Raw genomic sequence first — 25,708 nt, forward strand, 5'->3', positions numbered from 1 at the left:
TATAATATATACACCTCTCCTATATGTCCCATACACTGTATAATGTATACACATCTCTCCTATATGCCCCATACACTGTATAATATATACACCTCTCCTATATGTCCCATACACTGTATAATGTATACACATCTCTCCTATATGTCCCATACACTGTATAATATATACACACCTCTCCTATATGCCCCATACACTGTATAATGTATACACACCTCTCCTATATGTCCCATACACTGTATAATATATACACCTCTCCTATATGCCCCATACACTGTATAATGTATACACACCTCTCCTATATGTCCCATACACTGTATAATATATACACCTCTCCTATATGTCCCATACACTGTATAATATATACACACCTCTCCTATATGCCCCATACACTGTATAATATATACACACCTCTCCTATATGTCCCATACACTGTATAATATATACACATCTCTCCTATATGTCCCATACACTGTATAATATATACACACCTCTCCTATATGTCCCATACACTGTATAATGTATACACACCTCTCCTATATGTCCCATACACTGTATAATATATACACACCTCTCCTATATGCCCCATACACTGTATAATATATACACACCTCTCCTATATGTCCCATACACTGTATAATGTATACACACCTCTCCTATATGTCCCATACACTGTATAATATATACACCTCTCCTATATGTCCCATACACTGTATAATATATACACACCTCTCCTATATGTCCCATACACTGTATAATATATACACCTCTCTCCTATATGTCCCATACACTGTATAATATATACACCTCTCTCCTATATGCCCCATACACTGTATAATATATACACACCTCTCCTATATGCCCCATACACTGTATAATATATACACCTCTCCTATATGTCCCATACACTGTATAATATATACACCTCTCCTATATGCCCCATACACTGTATAATATATACACACACCTCTTCTATATGTCCCATACACTGTATAATACACACCTCTCCTATATGTCCCATACACTGTATAATATATACACCTCTCTCCTATATGCCCCATACACTGTATAATGTATACACACCTCTCCTATATACCCCATACACTGTATAATGTATACACACCTCTCCTATATGTCCCATACACTGTATAATATATACACCTCTCCTATATGCCCCATACACTGTATAATATATACACACACCTCTTCTATATGTCCCATACACTGTATAATACACACCTCTCCTATATGTCCCATACACTGTATAATATATACACCTCTCTCCTATATGCCCCATACACTGTATAATGTATACACACCTCTCCTATATACCCCATACACTGTATAATATATACACCTCTCCTATATGTCCCATACACTGTATAATATATACACACACCTCTCCTATATGCCCCATACACTGTATAATATATACACACACCTCTCCTATATGTCCCATACACTGTATAATATATACACACCTCTCCTATATGTCCCATACACTGTATAATATATACACACCTCTCCTATATGTCCCATACACTGTATAATATATACACACCTCTCCTATATGTCCCATACACTGTATAATATATACACACCTCTCCTATATGTCCCATACACTGTATAATATATACACACCTCTCCTATATGTCCCATACACTGTATAATATATACACCTCTCCTATATGCCCCATACACTGTATAATATATACACACCTCTCCTATATACCCCATACACTGTATAATATATACACCTCTCCTATATGCCCCATACACTGTATAATATACACACACCTCTCCTATATGCCCCATACACTGTATAATATATACACACCTCTCCTATATGTCCCATACACTGTATAATATATACACACCTCTCCTATATGTCCCATACACTGTATAATATATACACACCTCTCCTATATGTCCCATACACTGTATAATATATACACACCTCTCCTATATGCCCATACACTGTATAATATATACACCTCTCCTATATGTCCCATACACTGTATAATATATACACACCTCTCCTATATACCCCATACACTGTATAATGTATACACACCTCTCCTATATGTCCCATACACTGTATAATATATACACACCTCTCCTATATGCCCCATACACTGTATAATATATACACACCTCTCCTATATGTCCCATACACTGTATAATGTATACACACCTCTCCTATATGTCCCATACACTGTATAATGTATACACACCTCTCCTATATGTCCCATACACTGTATAATATATACACCTCTCCTATATGTCCCATACACTGTATAATATATACACACCTCTCCTATATGTCCCATACACTGTATAATATATACACACCTCTCCTATATGTCCCATACACTGTATAATATATACACACCTCTCCTATATGTCCCATACACTGTATAATGTATACACACCTCTCCTATATGTCCCATACACTGTATAATATATACACACCTCTCCTATATGTCCCATACACTGTATAATGTATACACACCTCTCCTATATGCCCCATACACTGTATAATGTATACACACCTCTCCTATATGTCCCATACACTGTATAATATATACACCTCTCTCCTATATGTCCCATACACTGTATAATATATACACACCTCTCCTATATGCCCCATACACTGTATAATATATACACCTCTCCTATATGTCCCATACACTATAATATATACACCTCTCCTATATGCCCCATACACTGTATAATACACACCTCTCCTATATGTCCCATACACTGTATAATATATACACACCTCTCCTATATGCCCCATACACTGTATAATATATACACACCTCTCCTATATGTCCCATACACTGTATAATATATACACATCTCTCCTATATGTCCCATACACTGTATAATATATACACACCTCTCCTATATGCCCCATACACTGTATAATATATACACACCTCTCCTATATGTCCCATACACTGTATAATATATACACATCTCTCCTATATGTCCCATACACTGTATAATATATACACACCTCTCCTATATGTCCCATACACTGTATAATATATACACACCTCTCCTATATGCCCCATACACTGTATAATGTATACACCTCTCCTATATGTCCCATACACTGTATAATATATACACACCTCTCCTATATGTCCCATACACTGTATAATATATACACCTCTCCTATATGTCCCATACACTGTATAATATATACACACCTCTCCTATATGTCCCATACACTGTATAATGTATACACACCTCTCCTATATGTCCCATACACTGTATAATATATACACCTCTCCTATATGTCCCATACACTGTATAATATATACACCTCTCCTATGTCCCATACACTGTATAATATATACACCTCTCCTATATGTCCCATACACTGTATAATATATACACCTCTCCTATATGTCCCATACACTATAATATATACACCTCTCTCCTATATGTCCCATACACTGTATAATATATACACCTCTCTCCTATATGCCCCATACACTGTATAATATATACACACCTCTCCTATATGCCCCATACACTGTATAATATATACACCTCTCCTATATGTCCCATACACTATAATATATACACCTCTCCTATATGCCCCATACACTGTATAATATATACACACACCTCTCCTATATGTCCCATACACTGTATAATACACACCTCTCCTATATGTCCCATACACTGTATAATATATACACCTCTCTCCTATATGCCCCATACACTGTATAATGTATACACACCTCTCCTATATACCCCATACACTGTATAATATATACACCTCTCCTATATGTCCCATACACTGTATAATATATACACCTCTCCTATATGCCCCATACACTGTATAATGTATACACACCTCTCCTATATGCCCCATACACTGTATAATATATACACACCTCTCCTATATGCCCCATACACTGTATAATATATACACACCTCTCCTATATGTCCCATACACTGTATAATATATACACACCTCTCCTATATGCCCCATACACTGTATAATATATACACACCTCTCCTATATGTCCCATACACTGTATAATATATACACACCTCTCCTATATGTCCCATACACTGTATAATATATACACCTCTCCTATATGCCCCATACACTGTATAATATATACACCTCTCCTATATGTCCCATACACTGTATAATGTATACACACCTCTCCTATATGTCCCATACACTGTATAATGTATACACACCTCTCCTATATGTCCCATACACTGTATAATATATACACACCTCTCCTATATGTCCCATACACTGTATAATATATACACCTCTCCTATATGTCCCATACACTGTATAATGTATACACACCTCTCCTATATGTCCCATACACTGTATAATGTATACACACCTCTCCTATATGTCCCATACACTGTATAATATATACACCTCTCCTATATGTCCCATACACTGTATAATATATACACACCTCTCCTATATGCCCCATACACTGTATAATATATACACCTCTCCTTTATGCCCCATACACTGTATAATATATACACACACCTCTCCTATATGCCCCATACACTGTATAATATATACACACACCTCTCCTATATGTCCCATACACTGTATAATGTATACACACCTCTCCTATATGCCCCATACACTGTATAATATATACACACCTCTCCTATATGCCCCATACACTGTATAATGTATACACACCTCTCCTATATGCCCCATACACTGTATAATATATACACACCTCTCCTATATGTCCCATACACTGTATAATATATACACCTCTCCTATATGTCCCATACACTGTATACACCCCTCCCTCCCTCCCTCCATAAAATTATTGGTCACCTTTTTGCGCACGCCATAGAACAGAACCGCTTCGAACGTTTAAATTTGTACTCCAAGTCCACTCGGCCGCAGAGCTCGCACTTTAGTTTAGGGGGATCACTTTCATTTTTGGAGGCTGAAAAAGAAAAAAAAAACAAAAACAAAATGAGTCTTTGTCCTCCCCACGGATGGGTTAGGACTGCAGCTCCCAACCAGGGTGCCTCCAGCTGTCACAAAACTACAACTCCCAGCATGCCCGGCCGGGAGTTATAGTTTTGAAACAGCTGGAGGCACACTGGTTGGGAAACACTGTTTTGTACTTTGGGTCACTGCCCCTTTATATCGGCTCCTCTATATAGGAGATCAAACAGGGTGCCTCCAGCTGTTGCAAAACTACAGGTGAGAGTTGTAGTTCTGCAACAGCTGGAGGCACCCTGGTTGGGAAACATTGGTGTAGACCAGTGTTTCCCAACCAGAGTGCCTCCAGCTGTTGCAGAAACTACAACTCCCAGCATGCCCGGACAGCCTTCGGCTGTCTGGGCATGCTGGAAGTTGTAGTTTTGCAACAGCTGGAGGCCTGCATGTTGGGAAACACTGCACTACAAAATCAAGGTCCAGTCTGATGGGCCATTCAGGAGTCTAGGAGAGCTGGGTAGTAGCCTTTGGCTGTCCAGGCATGCTGGGAGTTGTAGTTTTGCAACAGCTGGAGGCCTGCTGGTTGGGAAACACTGCACTACAAAATCAGGGTCCAGTCTGATGGGTCATTCAGGAGTCTAGGAGAGCTGGGTAGTAGCCTTGGGCTGTCCAGGCATGCTGGGAGTTGTAGCTTTGCAACAGCTGGAGGCACCCTGGTTGGGAAATGTTGGTCTAGACGATCATCTCCTGGGCCTATCACCTGCTCTGAAGGTCTCCTCCATCTCGGAGTCGGTTGTCGTGTTGGCCGCGTTGGCGTCCGGTTGGGGCTGTTTCTCCGGCGCTGGTCCTTGCGGATGCTTCTCCTTTGAGCTCACGAGCAGAGTAGAGCGCCCCACCTGTCACATAAGAGCAGCTGCAGTTATAGGAGGTTACTGTGTTACGTCCCTATATTCTCTTTTATGAAGCGGTGACTAACAACGGGCACAGCGGGCGACCACAGCGGGCGTCTGCCATGTGCCAGGTCTGGAGTCAACGCTGGAGAATACACGGGGAACCCAAGAGAACACAGAGTGATGGGCGGCTGCTGCTGCGGGGCTTCCCTCTGTGCTGGGAGCTGAATAGACCGTGTACAACACCCCGAACTAATCATCAAGACTATAGCGACTCTGCTTCCAGTCAGTGAACATGCATATGGCTAAGCCCTGTCTGGCCCGGTCCTGCTCATACAACCAATTGGCTTGCTACAGTGTATCAGCGCATGCCTGAGTTAAAGGGGTACTCTAGTGGATTTTTTTTTTTTTTTTTTTTTTTAAATCAACTGGTGACAGAAAGTTATACAGATTTGTAAGTTACTTCTATATAAAAATCTTAATCCTTCCAGTACTTATCAGCTGCTGTATGCTCCACAGGAAGTTGTGTAGTTCTTTCCAGTCTGACCACAGTGCTCTCTGCTGACACCTCTGTCCATGTCAAGAACTGTCCAGAGTAGAAGCAAATCACCATAGCAAACCTCTCCTGCTCAGGACAGTTCCTGACATGGACAGAGGTGTCAGCAGAGAGCACTGTGGTCTGGCAGAAAATAACTACACAACTGTGGAGCATACAACGGCTGTCCGGGCATGCTGGGTGTTGTAGTATTGCACCATCTGGAGGTCCACAGTATGGAGACCTTTGGTGTAAAGTGGTGATCGCTAGCTGTTGCAAACTACAATTCCCAGCATTCTGGGAGTTGTAGTTTTGCAACAGCTGGAGGTCCACAGTTTGGAGACTTGGGTTATACACTGTAACAAGACCGCAGCTGTTCTCAGTTCACTGATTCACATGTATGATGTTATAAAACAAAAAGGACCAAAATGAGTGAATGAGACTCCCACACAAGAAGCACATACAATCCAGTCATTTTTGGGGTGGTACCCCCCCCCACCCCCATAACAAGACCCCCACACAGCAATGCAATGTAAATGTGAGCGCACACTCACCTCGAGGACAACTCTGCTCCTGTGTGACTGCAAAAGCAAAAAGATCAGCGATATGTAATCATCTGGAGGACAATGAGTATAATATAACATATACAGTGTGCGGGGTGGAGAAGCTCCGCCCTCAGGACTACTATCCCCCCCGCCATCTATAGATTACAGGTCACAATCACATCACATGACAGAAGACATCATACCGGGAACGGCTGGGCTCCCTCTTGGATCACGAAGCCTTCGATGACATGGGTGAGGATCTGCGGTTTGACCACGGCCTGCGGCGGTTTGTTCTCACCGTTCTGAGGGGTGTTGCCGGTGGCGGCGGCAGGAATGGGCGATGAACCATTTCCCGATGTCATGTCCAGTGGAGGGCAAGAGTCAGAGCCTGGCACGCCTGTGTGAGCGGACTCTGTAGAGGGGGAAGACAAAAAGAGGGGCGCAGCATGAGAGACCCCGATACACTGATACGAAACCAACTCTCCGAGGACAACGACTGTACATACAATAGAAATAGGTAGACGGCGGTGTACACAGCGTGCGCAGCAATCCGGCCACGAGAAGGACACATCCCAGAACTTACAAACTGAGAAAACATAAAACCGAGCTGGGAATGTTGTGAGAGCTCAGAGTGGAAAGCTCCATACTTACTCCGCCTGTTCGTGACCGTCCCTTGGGCTGATCCCACCTACCTGCGGCCGGCCCTAATGCTGATCCCACCTATCTGTGACCGGCCCTATGCTGATCCCACCTACCTATGGCCGGCCCTCATGGTGAACCTGCCTACTTGTGACTGTAAGACCAGATAACTTTCTACAAGGACGGGAGCCTCGGCACAGTCTGTTCTCGGGTGGGAACCAGAAGATCTGCCCGTCATCGTGTGCATAAGACGTTCCGGGACACAGTCGACATCAGGTGTGAACCCTAAACCAGCTTGTAGAAGATCTGCCCGTCATGGTGTGCATAAGACGTTCCGGGACACAGTCGGTATCAGGTGTGAACCACATAACCAGTTATATTCCCACCTATGTCCAGGTCAGTAGAAGATCTGCCCGTCATGTTGAGCACATAAGACGTTCCGGGACACAGTCGCATCAGGTGTGAACCCTAAACCAGCTTGTAGAAGATCTGCCCATCATCTTGTGCATAAGACGTTCCGGGACACATACGGTTGCTTGATATAGACAACCATCACGATCTGCCCTTCTGTGCCAACACTGAACCCACTGACCTGTGGGGGATCTGGTTGTATGGACCTCAAAACGAGATCTCCTGAGAATTTATAGTGTAGGGAACCCCCCCCAAACCCTCCATCCCTCAACTAGGAAAGACTTCATCTGTAATCTACGTAGATACAACTAAACGGAGCACATCTGATTCTCTCATTCACCAGTGGTTTACGGGCAGGTCACCGCCAGTGCCACTTCACAATACCATCAGCCCCATTATCCACCCAATTGGCACCGGAATTCGTGTGGACACAATAAGAGCTATAATGGGACAACAGAGAGCACGAGACGTTGCGGAGCCTCCACGTGTATTGTATGTACATGGCTCACATGATGGTGAATGTGACGTCACCGGGACGACACTGCTTCAACAGGGACAGGTAACCCAAGGGATTTGGGTAGTGGGTTCAGATGTTGTATCAGAAGTAAATGTTTATTATTAAAGGCACCTAATGTAACCCAGTGCAGTCACAAAGTCATTGGGCTCCCACCTAAGCAGTGGTCCTCTGACGTATACACTGGGGGGCTCCCGACATATAGCTGTGATGGACGACACTTGGTAGCAAAAAAATAATAATATATATATACACCACATGGTATATGATGAGATGAACAGCGCAGAGATCCATACTATTCCATCCTGCAAACCACAACGTCCTAAACAATTCTGGCCATTAAATGTCCAGACACCGCCTGCCCTTAGGGCACTTTACTCCACACACCCCCTGCCCTTAGGGCACCTTACTCCACACACCGCCTGCCCTTAGGGCACCTTACTCCACACACCGCCTGCCCTTAGGGCACCTTACTCCACACACCGCCTTCCCTTAGGGCACCTTACTCCACACACCGCCTGCCCTTAGGGCACCTTACTCCACACACCGCCTGCCCTTAGGGCACCTTACTCCACACACCGCCTGCCCTTAGGGCACCTTACTCCACACACCGCCTTCCCTTAGGGCACCTTACTCCACACACCGCCTGCCCTTAGGGCACCTTACTCCACACACCGCCTGCCCTTAGGGCACCTTACTCCACACACCGCCTGCCCTTAGGGCACCTTACTCCACACACCGCCTGCCCTTAGCGCCCTCCCTCCACACACCGCCTGCCCTTAGGGCGCCATATGTCACACACCGCCTACCCATAGCACGCCCTACTCCAGACACCACCCTAGAGCACCTACTCCAAATGTTGCCTGCCCTTAGCGCACCCTTTCCAGACACAGCCTGCCCTTAACGCACCCTTTTCAGATGCCGCCTGCCTTTAGCATGCCCCCTCCAGACACTGTCTGCCCTTAGCACGCCCCCTTCAAACAGCGACTTCCCTAAGCGCACCCATCCTGACACCGCCTGGCCTATAAGCACACCCCCTCCAAACAGCGACTTCCCTAAGCGCACCCATCCTGACACCGCCTGGCCTATAAGCACACCCCCTCCAAACAGCGACTTCCCTAAGCGCATCCATCCTGACACCACCTGGCCTATAAGCACACCCCCTCCAGACACCGCCTGCCCTAAGCACATCCCCTCCAGACACCGCCTGCCCTAAGCGTGCCACCTCCAGACACCACCTGCCCTAAGCGTGCCCCCTCCAGACACTGCCTGCCCTAAGCGTGCCCCCTCCAGACACCGCTTGCCCTAAGTGCGCCCCTCCAGACACTGCCTGCCCTAAGTGCGCCCCTCAAGACACTTGCTGCCCTAAGTGTGCCCCCTCCAGACACCGCCTGCCCTAAGCGCGCCCCTCTAGACACCGCCTGCCCTAAGCGCGCCCCCCCCCAGACACCACCTGCCCTAAGGGCGCCCCCTCCAGACACCTCCTGCCCTAAGGGCGCCCCCTCCAGACACCTCCTGCCCTAAGGGCGCCCCCTCCAGACACCTCCTGCCCTAAGGGCACCCCCTCCAGACACCTCCTGCCCTAAGTGCGCCCCCCCAAACACCTCCTGCCCTAAGTGCGCCCCCCTCCAGACACCTCCTCCCCTAAGTGTGCCCCCTCCAAACACCTCCTGCCCTAAGTGCGCCCCCTCCAGACACCTCCTGCCCTAAGTGTGCCCCCCCAAACACCTCCTGCCCTAAGTGTGCCCCCCCAAACACCTCCTGCCCTAAGTGCGCCCCCTCCAGACACCTCCTGCCCTAAGCATGCCCCTCCAGACACCTCCTGCCCTAAGCATGCCCCTCCAGACACCTCCTGCCCTAAGCATGCCCCTCCAGACACCTCCTGCCCTAAGTGCACCCCCTCCAGACACCACCTGGCCACATCTCTGCTTACTGTCGGTGAACGGCAAACTTCTTGTTCAAACTCAGGGGCAGAAAACCTGCCTTGACCTAGTCCTGTTGGCAGAGCTGAAGGTTTGTTACAATGTATCACTGTAGACAATATTCAGCGGCATATAACCACTGAGGCATCGCAAATCTCTCACTGCTGACCTGACAGTTTGTTACAATGTATCAGTCTAAAGTCCTGACTCTGGATGCAAACAAGAATGATCTCATTCACTGACAGCAAGCAGGGATCTTGGAAATTGAACTTGAAAAATCTAAATACAAAGTTGCCGTAAACAAGTTCAGGGGCAGCTCAGGACATCTACAGCAGTGTTTCCTAACCAGTGCACCTCCAGCTGTTGCAAAACTACAACTCCCAGCATGCCCTTCGGCTGTCCGGGCATGCTGGGAGTTGTGGTTTTGCAACAACTAAAGGGACATTGGTTGGGAAACACGGATCTACAGGCATAATTGGGACCCTACAAATCTACCACTGAGTCCCCACATTTACGCCACATAACGGTTGCGGACACCTACCTGCAGGTGACTCTGTGGTCAGCAGCTTCTCCACAAATATGGACTTGTCGAGGAAACATCACACAATGGGCCCCGCTCCACAAGTGCCACCATACCTGGACACCCGCACTACTACTGCCCTCTGATAAGTGACCCCAAGGGGGGGTTAGCTGGATGTGGAATCCTCTACAGGGGGGGCTGGGAGATGTATGTTCTGTTGGAGAACAGGCTAAGAATCAGATTTTCTGTTGTGGAGGTTGGGAGTTGTAGCTCCTGTTGAGGAGTGAGCTAAAAGTTGTATCCTCCGTCGAGGAGGCTGGGAGTTGTGTCCCTCTGGGGAGCAACTGGGAGTTGTATCCTCTATGGGGAGGCTGAGAGTTGTATCCTCTATGGGGAGGCTGAGAGTTGTATCCTCAGTGGGGGAGGCTGAGAGTTGTATTCTCTGTTGGGGCACAGGCTGAGAGTTGTATCCTCAGTGGGGAGGCTGGGAGATACGTCCTCTATTGGGGAGCATGTTGGGAGTTGTATCGTCAGTGGGGGAGGCTGGAAGTTGTATCGTCTGTGGAGGAGGCTGGGAGTTGTATCGTCTGTGGAGGAGGCTGGGAGTTGTATCGTCTGTGGAGGAGGCTGGGAGTTGTATCGTCTGTGGAGGAGGCTGGGAGTTGTATCGTCTGTGGAGGAGGCTGGGAGTTGTATCGTCTGTGGAGGAGGCTGGGAGTTGTATCTTCAGTGTGGGAGGCTGGGAGTTGTATCTTCAGTGTGGGAGGCTGGGAGTTGTATCCTCTATAGAGGAGGCTGGGAGTTGTATCCTCAGTGGAAGAGACTGGGAGTTGTATCCTCAGTTGGGGAGGCTGGGAGTTGTAACCTCTATAGAGGAGGCTGGGAGTTGTATCCTCTATAGAGGAGGCTGGGAGTTGTATCCTCTATAGAGGAGGCTGGGAGTTGTATCCTCTATAGAGGAGGCTGGGAGTTGTATCCTCTATAGAGGAGGCTGGGAGTTGTATCCTCTATAGAGGAGGCTGGGAGTTGTATTCTCAGTTGGGGAGGCTGGGAGTTGTATCCTCTATAGAGGAGGCTGGGAGTTGTATCCTCAGTTGGGGAGGCTGGGAGTTGTATCCTCAGTTGGGGAGGCTGGGAGTTGTATCCTCTATAGAGGAGGCTGGGAGTTGTATCCTCAGTTGGGGAGGCTGGGAGTTGTGTCCTCTATAGAGGAGGCTGGGAGTTGTGTCCTCAGTGGGGGAGGTTAGGAGTTGCTCCCTCCATGGGGGATGCTGGGAGTTGTATTCCCTGTTGGGACGCAGGCTGGGAGTCTCTGGAGTAGTAGTTCTGTAGGGCAGACGCTGGCTCTTTGTTACGACCCGGGCCCGGAGGAGTTTGAGCTGCTCAGGAAAGTGCTGGTCCGGGCCTAGGACTCCTGTTGTTCAGCTCCACATTGTCCACACACGGCCCCTCGCTCCACGCTCAGACAATGAATGAGAGGCTCAGCCCTTTGTGAGTCGGCCCATCGCCCGCACTTCCCTCCGCCTCCTCCAATCCCACAGGCAGCGGAGGCAGGAGGGGGCGAGGAAGGAAAACAAGTGGGAGGAGGAGGGGGGGACTGGACTCCACAGCAGCTGCGAAACCAGGAGGCCAGCTGTCTGCCCCAGAGCAACAGTGTCTGTACACACCCCAAAACGGGTCACACTGATCACAACTACAGGGAGACCCAGTATACACCCCAAAACGGGTCACACTGATCGTACATACAGGGAGACACAGTACACACCTCTAAAGCGGGTCACAGTGATCGTATATACTGGGAGACCCAGTATACACCCCAAAATGGGTCATACTGATCACAATACAGGGAGACCCAGTACACATCCCTAAAGCGGGTCACAGTGATCATACATGCAGGGAGACGCAGTACATACCCCAAAATGGGTCACAGTGATCGTACATACTGGGAGATGCAGTATACACCACAAAATGGGTCACACTGATCATACATGCAGGGAGACCCAGTATACACCCCAAAATGGGTCACACTGATCATACATGCAGGGAGACGCAGTATACACCCCAAAATGGGTCACACTGATCATACATGCAGGGAGACGCAGTATACACCCCTAAAGCGGGTCACGGTGATTTTATATACAGGGAGACGCAGTACACACACCCCAAAATGGGTCATAGTGATCATACATACAGGGAGATCCAGAATACAAACCTGAAAGTGGGTCACACTGATCATACATACAGGGAGACGCAGTACACACACCCCAAAATGGGTCACACAGATCGCAAATGCAGGGAGATGCAGTAAACACCCCTAAAGCGGGTCACAGTAATCATACATACAAGGAGACGCAGTATACACCCCAAAATGGTTCACAGTGTTCGTACATACAGGGCGACGCAGTACACACCCCAAAATGGGTTACACTGATAATACATACAAGGAGACGCAGTATACACCCCTAAAGCGAGTCACAGTGATCGCATATACAGGAAGATGCAGTATACACCCCAAAATGGGTCACACTGATCGTATATACAGGGAGACTCAGTACACACCACTAAAGTGGGTCACACTGATCGTATATACAGGGAGACGCAGTATACACCCCTAAAGCAGGTCACAGTGATCATATATGCAGGGAGATGCAGTATACACCCCTAAAGCGGGTCACACTGATCACACAGGGTCACCCATTACACACAGGGTCATCTGTGGTCCAGGAGCAAAGATACCAACAAATCTGTGGAACAGGTGAACAAAGAAATGCAGACAACACAACCTGCTCCACCTGCAAGACATGTAACATGTCTCCCCTGTACCGGGCCTAGAGGAGACGTCTTCAGGAGCCCCAGAAGATAAGGTCATGTGATGTCTTCAGTCACATGGCTCAGACCACTGCAGACTGTGCTGGAGACACTGAGCGGAGCCTAAAGAAGCAGAGCTGAAGTGTAAAGCACTAAGCAGCCTGATCAGACAGGAGATGGAGTTCAGACATTCGCAGCCTGCGGCAGACAGGTGGGGGGGGGGGGGGGGAGTAGACATCCATATCTTACATTTCTGGCGGTGGCGGCGGCTCTGCTCCCTGCCGCGGTTTCATACATAGTAATGGCAGCGCACATTCATTCTGTATGTACGAGGCGTGTGCGGGCAGCCGTGTCCCCTGTGTCTGATGATTATTTCATGAGAGCTTTCTGTGGCCGCATCCTAAGTGCAGAATGGGGGGGGGGGGGGTTGTGGTGGTCGCCGCTTGCCGTATAATGTGCGCCTTCCACCTGCTCCTGCTTTTAGCTGCCTTGCTGATCACATCTGTGTTTTCTGCTCATCACTGAACCATCGCTCGAAACTTAACAATAAAGACCCTACAAAAGTATTAGTATTTGGTCTATAACAAAAGTTCATCTCAATACTTTGTTATATCCCTTTGTTGGCAATGACAGAGGTCACATGTTTTCTGTCTTCACAAGGTTCTCACACACTGTTGCTGGTATTTTGGCCCATTCCTCCATGCAGATCTCCTCTAGAGCAGTGATGTTTTGGGGCTGTTGCTGGGCAAAACGGAATTCAACTCCCTCCAAAGGTTTTCTATGGGGTTGAGATCTGGAGACTGGCTAGGCCACTCCAGGACCTTGAAATACTTCTTACAAAGCCACTCCTTCATTGCACAGGTGGTGTGTTTAGGATCATTGTCATGCTGAAAGACCCAGACACATTTCCTCTTCAATGCCCTTGCTGATGGAAGGAGGTTTTCACTCAAAATCTCACGATACATGGCCCCTTCATTCTTTCCTTTACACAGATCAGTTGTCCTGGTACCTTAGCAGAAAAACAGCCCCAAAGCATGATGTTTCCACTCCCATGCTTCACAGTAGGTATGGTGTTCTTTGGATGCAACTCAGCATTCTTTCTCCTCCAAACAGACGAGTTGAATTTTTATCTAAAAGTTCTACTTTGGTTTCATCTGACCATATGACATTCTCCCAATCCTCTTCTGGATCATCCAAATACTCTCTAGCAAACTTCAGACGGGCCCGGACATGTACTGGCTTAAGCAGGGGGACACGTCTGGCACTTCATGATTTGAGTCCCTGGCGGCATAGTGTGTTACTGATGGTAGCCTTTGTTACTTTGGTCCCAGCTTTCTGCAGGTCATTCACTAGGATCCCCGTGTGGTTCTGGGATTTTTGCTCACCATACTTGTAATCATTTTGACACCATGGGGCGAGATCTTGCTTGGAGCCCCAGATCGAGGGAGATTATCAGTGGTCTTGTATGTCTTCCATTTTCTAATATTTGCTCCCACAGTTGATTTCTTCACACCAAGCTGCTTGCCTATTGCAGATTCAGTCTTCCCAGCCTGGTGCAGGTCTACAATTTTGTTTCTGGTGTCCTTCGACAGCTCTTTGGTCTTGGCCATAGTGGAGTTTGGAGTGTGACTGTGTAAGGTTGTGGACAGGTGTCTTTTATACTGATAACAGGTTCAAACAGGAGCCATTAATACAGGTAACGAGTGGAGGACAGAGGAGACTCTTATAGAAGAAGTTACAGGTCTGTGAGAGACAGAAATCTTACTTGTTTGTAGGTGACTAAATACTTATTTTCCACCATAATTTGCAAATAAATTCTTTAAAAATCAGACAATGTGATTTTATGGATTTTTTTTCTCATTCTGTCTCTCATAGTTGAGGTTATAACCTATGATGAAAATTACAGCGTCTCATCTTTATAAGGGGGAGAACTTGACCAATTGGTGGCTGACTAAATACTTTTTCCCCCCACTGTAGATAGAACTGGAGGAGAGGTGTATTGACCCCACAGAGATAGCATCAGTATACAGATAGAGCTAGTGGGTAGGAGTATAACTACTATACATTATAATGCCATAGAGACAGCAGCAGCAGTATACAGAAAGAGCTGGAGGGGAGGTATATACCTACTAAATATCCTGATCCCATAGACATAGCAGCAGCAGTATACAGATGGAGCACAGGAGGAAATGGGTCTGTGAACAGCTAGAAAGGATCTAAAAGTTGATTATGTCATCCTATAGTTCACCAGGTCAGCTGACCCAGGACTGACCACACATTAAACACTGTGTGGGTCCAGCTTGTGATCACATGACATGAGTTATAGTAATGAAACACTATGGATGCAGTTGTGCTGGAATGAAACAGATGGCGCTGTAGGACTAATGATGGTGAGTGTTTATGATATAAGCAAAAAAAAAAAAAAAAACACCTTGAGGTCCTCTTTAAACATAGGAGATTATTATCCAGATATGAGGAGATTTTTAGTACTCACCATGTGCCTGGTAAGGGTTTGGGGCTCTGGTGATGGACACGGCGGCTGCATGAACCGGCACTGGCGGCTGCACTTTCACCAGAGAAGGACTGATGGTTGAGCTGTGTTTATAGAGGGTCTCTGCTGCGGCATGGTTCTGCAAGACGAAGGAGCAAATAAGAGGCGCAGATGAGGAGGCGGCTGCCATGTAAGGAAATGTATAACACAGCACCCCCACAGGCAGGAGGATGCATGCCACATGGTGCAGCCCCAGGGACTCTGGATAAACTGTCCGCCATCTTGGGGCCCCCCTGACAGCGGCTCCATGTAAATCAGACGCCTGCGCAGGACACCATGAAACTATTACTTATGTCAGCTGAGGATTTGTAACAATGTATCAGTGCAACAGCTAACTGTCTGAGGTACAGGACAAGGGCCCGAGCTGGTGCAAAACTACAACTCCCAGCATGCCCGGACAGCCAAAGGCTGTCCGGGCATGCTGGTAGTTGTAGTTTTGCAACAGCTGGAGACGCCCTGGTTCAGAAACACTGCCCTACATAGCCAAAGGCTGTCTGGGCATGCTGGAAAATGTAGCTATGCAACAGCTGGAGGCACCCTGGTTGGGAAACACAGGTCTAGACCTATGTTCCCCAATCTTAAGCTCTCCAGCTGTTCCAAAACTACAGCACCCATCATGACCTGACAGCCGAAGTCTATCGGGGCATGATGGGAGTTGTAGTTTTGCCACCACTGGTCTAGACTGATATATTTAACTCTTTTAAAGGGGTTGTCCAGCCTAAACTATCTTATCCCCTATTCACAGGATAAGGGATAAGTAGTTAATCACGGGGGGTCTCAGCAATCTCCGGCACTCCCATTTATTTCCATAGAAGTGCCGGAGATGCCCTAGGGTGCAGTAGCCAGGTCCCATTCCAGAGAGCGCAGGGGGTCCCAGCGGTTGAAACCCCACGATCAGCTACTTATCCCCTATCCTGGCTTGTAAAGCTTGATTTAAAAGCCAATAGGCCCCGGCTGGTAATGTCTATTCACAGCCTTGGTCAGATGTGCAGCCTAACCTGCCCTGGGCGCTCTCCTCCATTTACCGGATAATACTTTGCCCCTTGACTAACCGTGCCGGGAGCGGCTGGAATCTGCAGGATGACCGCGGAGCTGACCGGGAGAAGCTTGGGCTGGACGGTGACCTCCTGTCCTGCGTGGCTTGTGATGGGGCTCTGTCTGTGCCCATTGGTCTCAGCACAAGTGGATGAGGGTCCAATCGCTGTCAGGGATGTGATGGCTGGAGAGGGGAGACACTGATGGCTGAGAGGCTGCCCTGAAGAGCCGACCGAGGGCAGCAACGGGCGAGGCTGGATCTGCTTCTGAGGCTGAATGAGGTGGGGGGTGCAGGCTGCAAGGAAAAGAGGCAGTGAGGAGATATAAGCCTGCGCAGAGCAACTGAGCCAATGTGCCAGATGAGTGGTATCTATACTGCCCATCACACATAGTTACCGGTATCTATACTGCCCATCACACATAGTTACCGGTATCTTTACTGCCCATCATACACAGTTACCATTATCTATACTGCCCATCACACACAGTTATCATTATCTATACTGCCCATCACATATAGTTACCATTATCTATACTGCCCATCACACATAGTTACCATTATCTATACTGCCCATCACACATAGTTACCATTATCTATACTGCCCATCACACATAGTTACCATTATCTATACTGCCCATCACACATAGTTACCATTATCTATACTGCCCATCACACATAGTTACCATTATCTATACTGCCCATCACACATAGTTACCATTATCTATACTGCCCATCACACACAGTTACCATTATCTATACTGCCCATCACACACAGTTACCATTATCTATACTGCCCATCACACATAGTTACCATTATCTATACTGCCCATCACACACAGTTACCATTATCTATACTGCCCATCACACATAGTTACCATTATCTATACTGCCAATCACACACAGTTACCATTATCTATACTGCCCATCGCACATAGTTACCATTATCTATACTGCCCATCGCACATAGTTACCATTATCTATTCTGCCCATCACACATAGTTACCATTATCTGTACTGCCCATCACACATAGTTACCATTATCTGTACTGCCCATCACACATAGTTACCATTATCTGTACTGCCCATCACACATAGTTACCATTATCTGTACTGCCCATCACATAGTTACCATTATCTATACTGCCCATCACACACAGTTACCATTATTTATACTGCCCATCACACATAGTTACCATTATCTATACTGCCCATCACACATAGTTACCATTATCTGTACTGCCCATCACACATAGTTACCATTATCTATACTGCCCACCACACATAGTTACCATTATCTATACTGCCCATCACACATAGTTACCATTATCTATACTGCCCATCACACATAGTTACCATTATCTATACTGCCCATCACACATAGTTACCATTATCTATACTGCCCATCACACATAGTTACCATTATCTATACTGCCCATCACACACAGTTACCATTATCTATACTGCCCATCACACACAGTTACCATTATCTATACTGCCCATCACACATAGTTACCATTATCTATACTGCCCATCGCACATAGTTACCATTATCTGTACTGCCCATCACACATAGTTACCATTATCTGTACTGCCCATCACACATAGTTACCATTATCTGTACTGCCATCACACAGTTACCATTATCTGTACTGCCCATCACACATAGTTACCATTATCTATACTGCCCATCACAGTTACCATTATCTATACTGCCCATCACACAGTTACCATTATCTATACTGCCCATCACACATAGTTACCATTATCTATACTGCCCATCACAGTTACCATTATCTATACTGCCCATCACACAGTTACAATTATATATACTGCCCATCACACATAGTTACCATTATCTATACCGTCCACCACCTATACTCCCTGCTATCTATACTGTCCACCACCTATACTCCCTGCTATCTATACTGTCCACCACCTATACTCCCTGCTATCTATACTGTCCACCGCCTATACTCCCTGCTATCTATACTGTCCACCACCTATACTCCCTGCTATCTATACTGTCCACCACCTATACTCCCTGCTATCTATACTGTCCACCACCTATACTCCCTGCTATCTATACTGTCCACCATCTATGCTCCCTGCTATCTATACTGTCCACCACCTATGCTCCCTGCTATCTATACTGTCCCCCACCTATACTCTGTGCTATCTATACTGTCCACCATCTATGCTCCCTGCTATCTATACTGTCTGATCCACCAGGCTACCATGGCCCCCAGCAGCTGGGTGACGACAGACAAGGCCGCATTGTCACCTGGGGCTGTAGCAGTGGATTAGCATAGTATTAGGAGTCTTTTGTGCCTGAGCTTTACAAGAAATCAAAGGGCTGTGTCTGCGCCTGAGGCGGTCCACACAACAAGAGACGAGTGAGCGCAACACAGAGGGTGTCCATGGATGAGGAGGAGATGACGTCACCTTACCCGCTGTCCACCCCTTCTCTACAGGTTAGATCATTACATGGACACAGAGATCATACCACTCCCCACTAAGGAGCGGATGAGAATCTAGAGTAATCCGCCCGTCATGTCCAGCCACGGCACCGCTGGCCCAGTCATGTCCAACCTCACCCCTGCCAACCAAGTCATGTCCAGCCACCACCAACCCAGTCACGTCAAGCCACGACACCCCAAGCCCAGTCATGTCCTTTCCCACCATGGCCAACTCAGTCATGTCCAGTCATGACACTGCAAACCCAGAATTGACCTCAGGGTCACTGTTGCTAAGAAGAATCTAACATTTATAAAATATATGTGGAACCATCAGCTATGTACCTGGGTCTCCTTATTACGTGGGACAAGATATAGTAAGAATACAGGAAAAAAAGGGACTAGTACTAGCAGCCAGCCCCTATAGGATCTAGTAATAGCAACAGGCCCTTATAGGGCTTAATAATAATAGCAGGCCCCTATAGGATCTAGTAATAGCAACAGGCCCTTATAGGGCTTAATAATAATAGCAGGCCCCTATAGGATCTAGTAATAGCAACAGGCCCCTATAGGGTGTAGTAATGATAACAGGCCCCTATAGGGTCTAGTAATAGCAACAGGCCCCTATAGGGTGTAGTAATAGTAGCAGGGCCTTATAGGGCTTAATAATAATAGCAGGCCCCTATAGGGTGTAGTAATAGTAGCAGGGCCTTATAGGGCTTAATAATAATAGCAGGCCCCTATAGGGTGTAGTAATAGTAGCAGGGCCTTATAGGGCTTAATAATAATAGCAGGCCCCTATAGGGTGTAGTAATAGTAGCAGGCCCCTTTAGGGTCTATTTATAGCACCTGGTTCCTGTAGGGTCTAATAATAGCAGCCGCCTCCTATAGGGTCTAATAATAGTAGCCGCCTCCTATAGGGTCTAGTAATAGCAGCCGCCTCCTATAGGGTCTAGTAATAGCAGCCGCATCCTACAGGGTCTAGTAATAGCAGCCGCCTCCTATAGGGTCTAGTAATAGCAGCCTCCTCCTCCTATAGGGTCTAGTAATAGCAGCCGCCTTCTATAGGGCCTAGTAATAGCAGCCGCCTTATATAGGGTCTAGTAATAGCAGCCGCCTCCTATAGGGTCTAGTAATAGCAGCCGCATCCTATAGGGTCTAGTAATAGCAGCCGCCTCCTATAGGGTCTAGTAATAGCAGCCTCCTCCTCCTATAGGGTCTAGTAATAGCAGCCGCCTTCTATAGGGTCTAGTAATAGCAGCCGCCTTCTATAGGGTCTAGTAATAGCAGCCACCTTCTATAGGGTCTAGTAATAGCCGCCTCCTATAGGGTCTAGTAATAGCAGCCGCCTCCTATAGGGTCTAGTAATAGCAGCCACCTTCTATAGGATCTAGTAATAGCAGCCGCCTCCTATAGGGTCTAGTAATAGCAGCCGCCTCCTATAGGGTCTAGTAATAGCAGCCGCCTCCTATAGGGTCTAGTAATAGCAGCCGCCTCCTATAGGGTCTAGTAATAGCAGCCTCCTCCTCCTATAGGGTCTAGTAATAGCAGCCGCCTTCTATAGGGTCTAGTAATAGCAGCCGCCTTCTATAGGGTCTAGTAATAGCAGCCACCTTCTATAGGGTCTAGTAATAGCCGCCTCCTATAGGGTCTAGTAATAGCAGCCGCCTCCTATAGGGTCTAGTAATAGCAGCCACCTTCTATAGGATCTAGTAATAGCAGCCGCCTCCTATAGGGTCTAGTAATAGCAGCCGCCTCCTATAGGGTCTAGTAATAGCAGCCGCCTCCTATAGGGTCTAGTAATAGCAGCCGCCTCCTATAGGGTCTAGTAATAGCAGCCGTCTCCTATAGGGTCTAATAATAGCAGCCGCCTCCTATAGGGTCTAGTAATAGCAGCCGCCTCCTATAGGATCTAATAATAGCAGCCGCCTCCTATAGGGTCTAGTAATAGCAGCCGCCTCCTATAGGGTCTAGTAATAGCAGCCGCCTCCTATAGGGTCTAGTAATAGCAGCCGCCTCCTATAGGGTCTAGTAATAGCAGCCGCCTCCTATAAGGTCTAGTAATAGCAGCCGCCTCCTATAGGGTCTAGTAATAGCAGCCGCTTCCTATAGGGTCTAGTAATAGCAGCCGCCTCCTATAGGGTCTAGTAATAGCAGCCACCTCCTATAGGGTCTAGTAATAGCAGCCGCCTCCTATAGGGTCTAGTAATAGCAGCCGCCTCCTATAGGGTCTAGTAATAGCAGCCACCTCCTATAGGGTCTAGTAATAGCAGCCGCCTCCTATAGGGTCTAGTAATAGCAGCCGCCTCCTATAGGGTCTAGTACTAGCAGCCGCCTCCTATAGGGTCTAGTAATAGCAGCCACCTCCTATAGGGTCTAGTAATAGCAGCCGCCTCCTATAGGGTCTAGTAATAGCAGCCGCCTCCTATAGGGTCTAGTAATAGCAGCCCTCGTGTCCAGTCTCCGGTGCTGTCATGGTAGGTGTACATTGTGCACAGTCTTCTCTGTTGTCTGACATCTCGCTGTGTAATGTTCCCTGCAGGCCGCGCTTCTCCTAAAAACTCACTGGTCCCATAAATGTTTAATCACATCATGTCTGTCAGGCCTGTGGTACACCGGGGGTTAATATAAAGCCTGGGGTGGAAGCAATGGCTGATCAATTATTTATATATCAGACGTGGGGGCTGTTTCCATGACAACTGCTGCTTCATCAAAGTAAAGAAGGATCGTCTGCATGCAGCCCCTAGAGACAGGATCAGGAGGGGGATCCCCAGTCGTACTGTACATGGGCGTCACTACTAGTGTGGTCAGACATGTACTGTATATGGGGGTAAAGGATCACTACTAGTGTGGTCAGACATGTACTGTATATGGGGGCACAGGGTCACTACTAGTGTGGTCAGACATGTACTGTATATGGGGGCACAGGGTCACTACTAGTGTGGTCAGACATGTACTGTATATGGGGGCACAGGGTCACTACTAGTGTAGTCAGACATGTACTGTATATGGGGGTAAAGGATCACTACTAGTGTGGTCAGACATGTACTGTATATGGGGGCACATGGTCACTACTAGTGTGGTCAGACATGTACTGTATATGGGGGCACAGGGTCACTACTAGTGTGGTCAGACATGTACTGTATATGGGGGCACAGGGTCACTACTAGTGTGGTCAGACATGTACTGTATATGGGGGCACAGGGTCACTACTAGTGTGGTCAGACATGTACTGTATATGGGGGCACAGGGTCACTACTAGTGTGGTCAGACATGTACTGTATATGGGGGCACAGGGTCACTACTAGTGTAGTCAGACATGTACTGTATATGGGGGTAAAGGATCACTACTAGTGTGGTCAGACATGTACTGTATATGGGGGCACAGGGTCACTACTAGTGTGGTCAGTCATGTACTGTATATGGGGGTAAAGGGTCACTACTAGTGTGGTCAGACATGTAATGTATATGGGGGCACAGGGTCACTACTAGTGTGGTCAGACATGTACTGTATATGGGGGCACAGGGTCACTACTAGTGTGGTCAGACATGTACTGTATATGGGGGCACAGGGTCACTACTAGTGTAGTCAGACATGTACTGTATATGGGGGTAAAGGATCACTACTAGTGTGGTCAGACATGTACTGTATATGGGGGTAAAGGGTCACTACTAGTGTAGTCAGACATGTACTGTATATGGGGGCACAGGGTCACTACTAGTGTAGTCAGACATGTACTGTATATGGGGGCACAGGGTCACTACTAGTGTAGTCAGACATGTACTGTATATGGGGGCACAGGGTCACTACTAGTGTAGTCAGTCATGTACTGTATATGGGGGCACAGGATCACTACTAGTGTGGTCAGACATGTACTGTATATGGGGGCACAGGGTCACTACTAGTGTGGTCAGACATGTACTGTATATGGGGGCACAGGGTCACTACTAGTGTGGTCAGACATGTACTGTATATGGGGGCACAGGGTCACTACTAGTGTGGTCAGACATGTACTGTATATGGGGGCACAGGGTCACTACTAGTGTGGTCAGACATGTACTGTATATGGGGGCACAGGGGCACTACTAGTGTGGTCAGACATGTACTGTATATGGGGGCACAGGGTCACTACTAGTGTGGTCAGACATGTACTGTATATGGGGGCACAGGGTCACTACTAGTGTAGTCAGTCATGTACTGTATATGGGGGCACAGGGTCACTACTAGTGTGGTCAGACATGTACTGTATATGGGGGCACAGGGTCACTACTAGTGTGGTCAGACATGTACTGTATATGGGGGTAAAGGATCACTACTAGTGTGGTCAGACATGTACTGTATATGGGGGCACAGGGTCACTACTAGTGTGGTCAGACATGTACTGTATATGGGGGCACAGGGTCACTACTAGTGTAGTCAGACATGTACTGTATATGGGGGCACAGGGTCACTACTAGTGTAGTCAGACATGTACTGTATATGGGGGCACAGGGTCACTACTAGTGTAGTCAGACATGTACTGTATATGGGGGCACAGGGTCACTACTAGTGTAGTCAGACATGTACTGTATATGGGGGCACAGGGTCACTACTAGTGTGGTCAGACATGTACTATATATGGGGGCACAGGGTCACTACTAGTGTAGTCAGACATGTACTGTATATGGGGGCACAGGGTCACTACTAGTGTGGTCAGACATGTACTGTATATGGGGGCACAGGGTCACTACTAGTGTGGTCAGACATGTACTGTATATGGGGGCACAGGGTCACTACTAGTGTGGTCAGACATGTACTGTATATGGGGGCACAGGGTCACTACTAGTGTGGTCAGACATGTACTGTATATGGGGGCACAGGGTCACTACTAGTGTGGTCAGACATGTACTGTATATGGGGGCACAGGGTCACTACTAGTGTAGTCAGACATGTACTGTATATGGGGCAAATGGTCACTACTAGTGTGGTCAGACATGTACTGTATATGGGGGCACAGGGTCACTACTAGTGTAGTCAGACATGTACTGTATATGGGGGCACAGGGTCACTACTAGTGTGGTCAGACATGTACTGTATATGGGGGCACAGGGTCACTACTAGTGTGGTCAGACATGTACTGTATATGGGGGCACAGGGTCACTACTAGTGTAGTCAGACATGTACTGTATATGGGGCAAATGGTCACTACTAGTGTGGTCAGACATGTACTGTATATGGGGGCACAGGGTCACTACTAGTGTAGTCAGATATGTACTGTATATGGGGGCACAGGGTCACTACTAGTGTAGTCAGATATGTACTGTATATGGGGGCACAGGGTCACTACTAGTGTGGTCAGACATGTACTGTATATGGGGGCACAGGGTCACTACTAGTGTGGTCAGACATGTACTGTATATGGGGGCACAGGGTCACTACTAGTGTGGTCAGACATGTACTGTATATGGGGGCACAGGGTCACTACTAGTGTAGTCAGACATGTACTGTATATGGGGCAAATGGTCACTACTAGTGTGGTCAGACATGTACTGTATATGGGGGCACAGGGTCACTACTAGTGTGGTCAGACATGTACTGTATATGGGGGCACAGGGTCACTACTAGTGTAGTCAGACATGTACTGTATATGGGGCAAATGGTCACTACTAGTGTGGTCAGACATGTACTGTATATGGGGGCACAGGGTCACTACTAGTGTGGTCAGACATCTACTGTATATGGGGGCACAGGGTCACTACTAGTGTAGGCAGATATGTACTGTATATGGGGGCACAGGTTCACTACTAGTGTGGTCAGACATGTACTGTATATGGGGGCACAGGGTCACTACTAGTGTGGTCAGACATGTACTGTATATGGGGGCACAGGGTCACTACTAGTGTGGTCAGACATGTACTGTATATGGGGGCACAGGGTCACT

At 47.3% G+C, this 25,708-nt stretch overlaps 1 protein-coding gene across 4 annotated transcripts in view; it reads right to left on the reverse strand.

The window, feature by feature from the left end:
• Positions 1-25,708, reverse strand: part of PHC2 (polyhomeotic homolog 2) — a 72,580-nt gene that overhangs the window by 12,595 nt on the left and 34,277 nt on the right. For 3 of the 4 annotated variants that reach the window (XM_056543671.1, XM_056543670.1, XM_056543669.1), the window contains exons 8-13: positions 17,351-17,628; positions 16,242-16,377; positions 7,137-7,345; positions 6,943-6,969; positions 5,724-5,859; positions 4,850-4,964 (exon numbers count right to left, since the gene is read on the reverse strand). In XM_056543671.1, the coding sequence (XP_056399646.1) occupies positions 4,850-4,964; positions 5,724-5,859; positions 6,943-6,969; positions 7,137-7,345; positions 16,242-16,377; positions 17,351-17,628 (901 nt within the window). Of the gene's footprint in view, positions 1-4,849; positions 4,965-5,723; positions 5,860-6,942; positions 6,970-7,136; positions 7,346-10,960; positions 11,846-16,241; positions 16,378-17,350; positions 17,629-25,708 lie in introns of those variants that run through there. The other variant, XM_056543672.1, reaches the window with a different exon arrangement.

The sequence above is a fragment of the Hyla sarda genome, chromosome 10 (genome assembly GCF_029499605.1).
Source record: "Hyla sarda isolate aHylSar1 chromosome 10, aHylSar1.hap1, whole genome shotgun sequence".
NCBI classification, from domain to species: Eukaryota; Metazoa; Chordata; class Amphibia; order Anura; family Hylidae; genus Hyla; species Hyla sarda.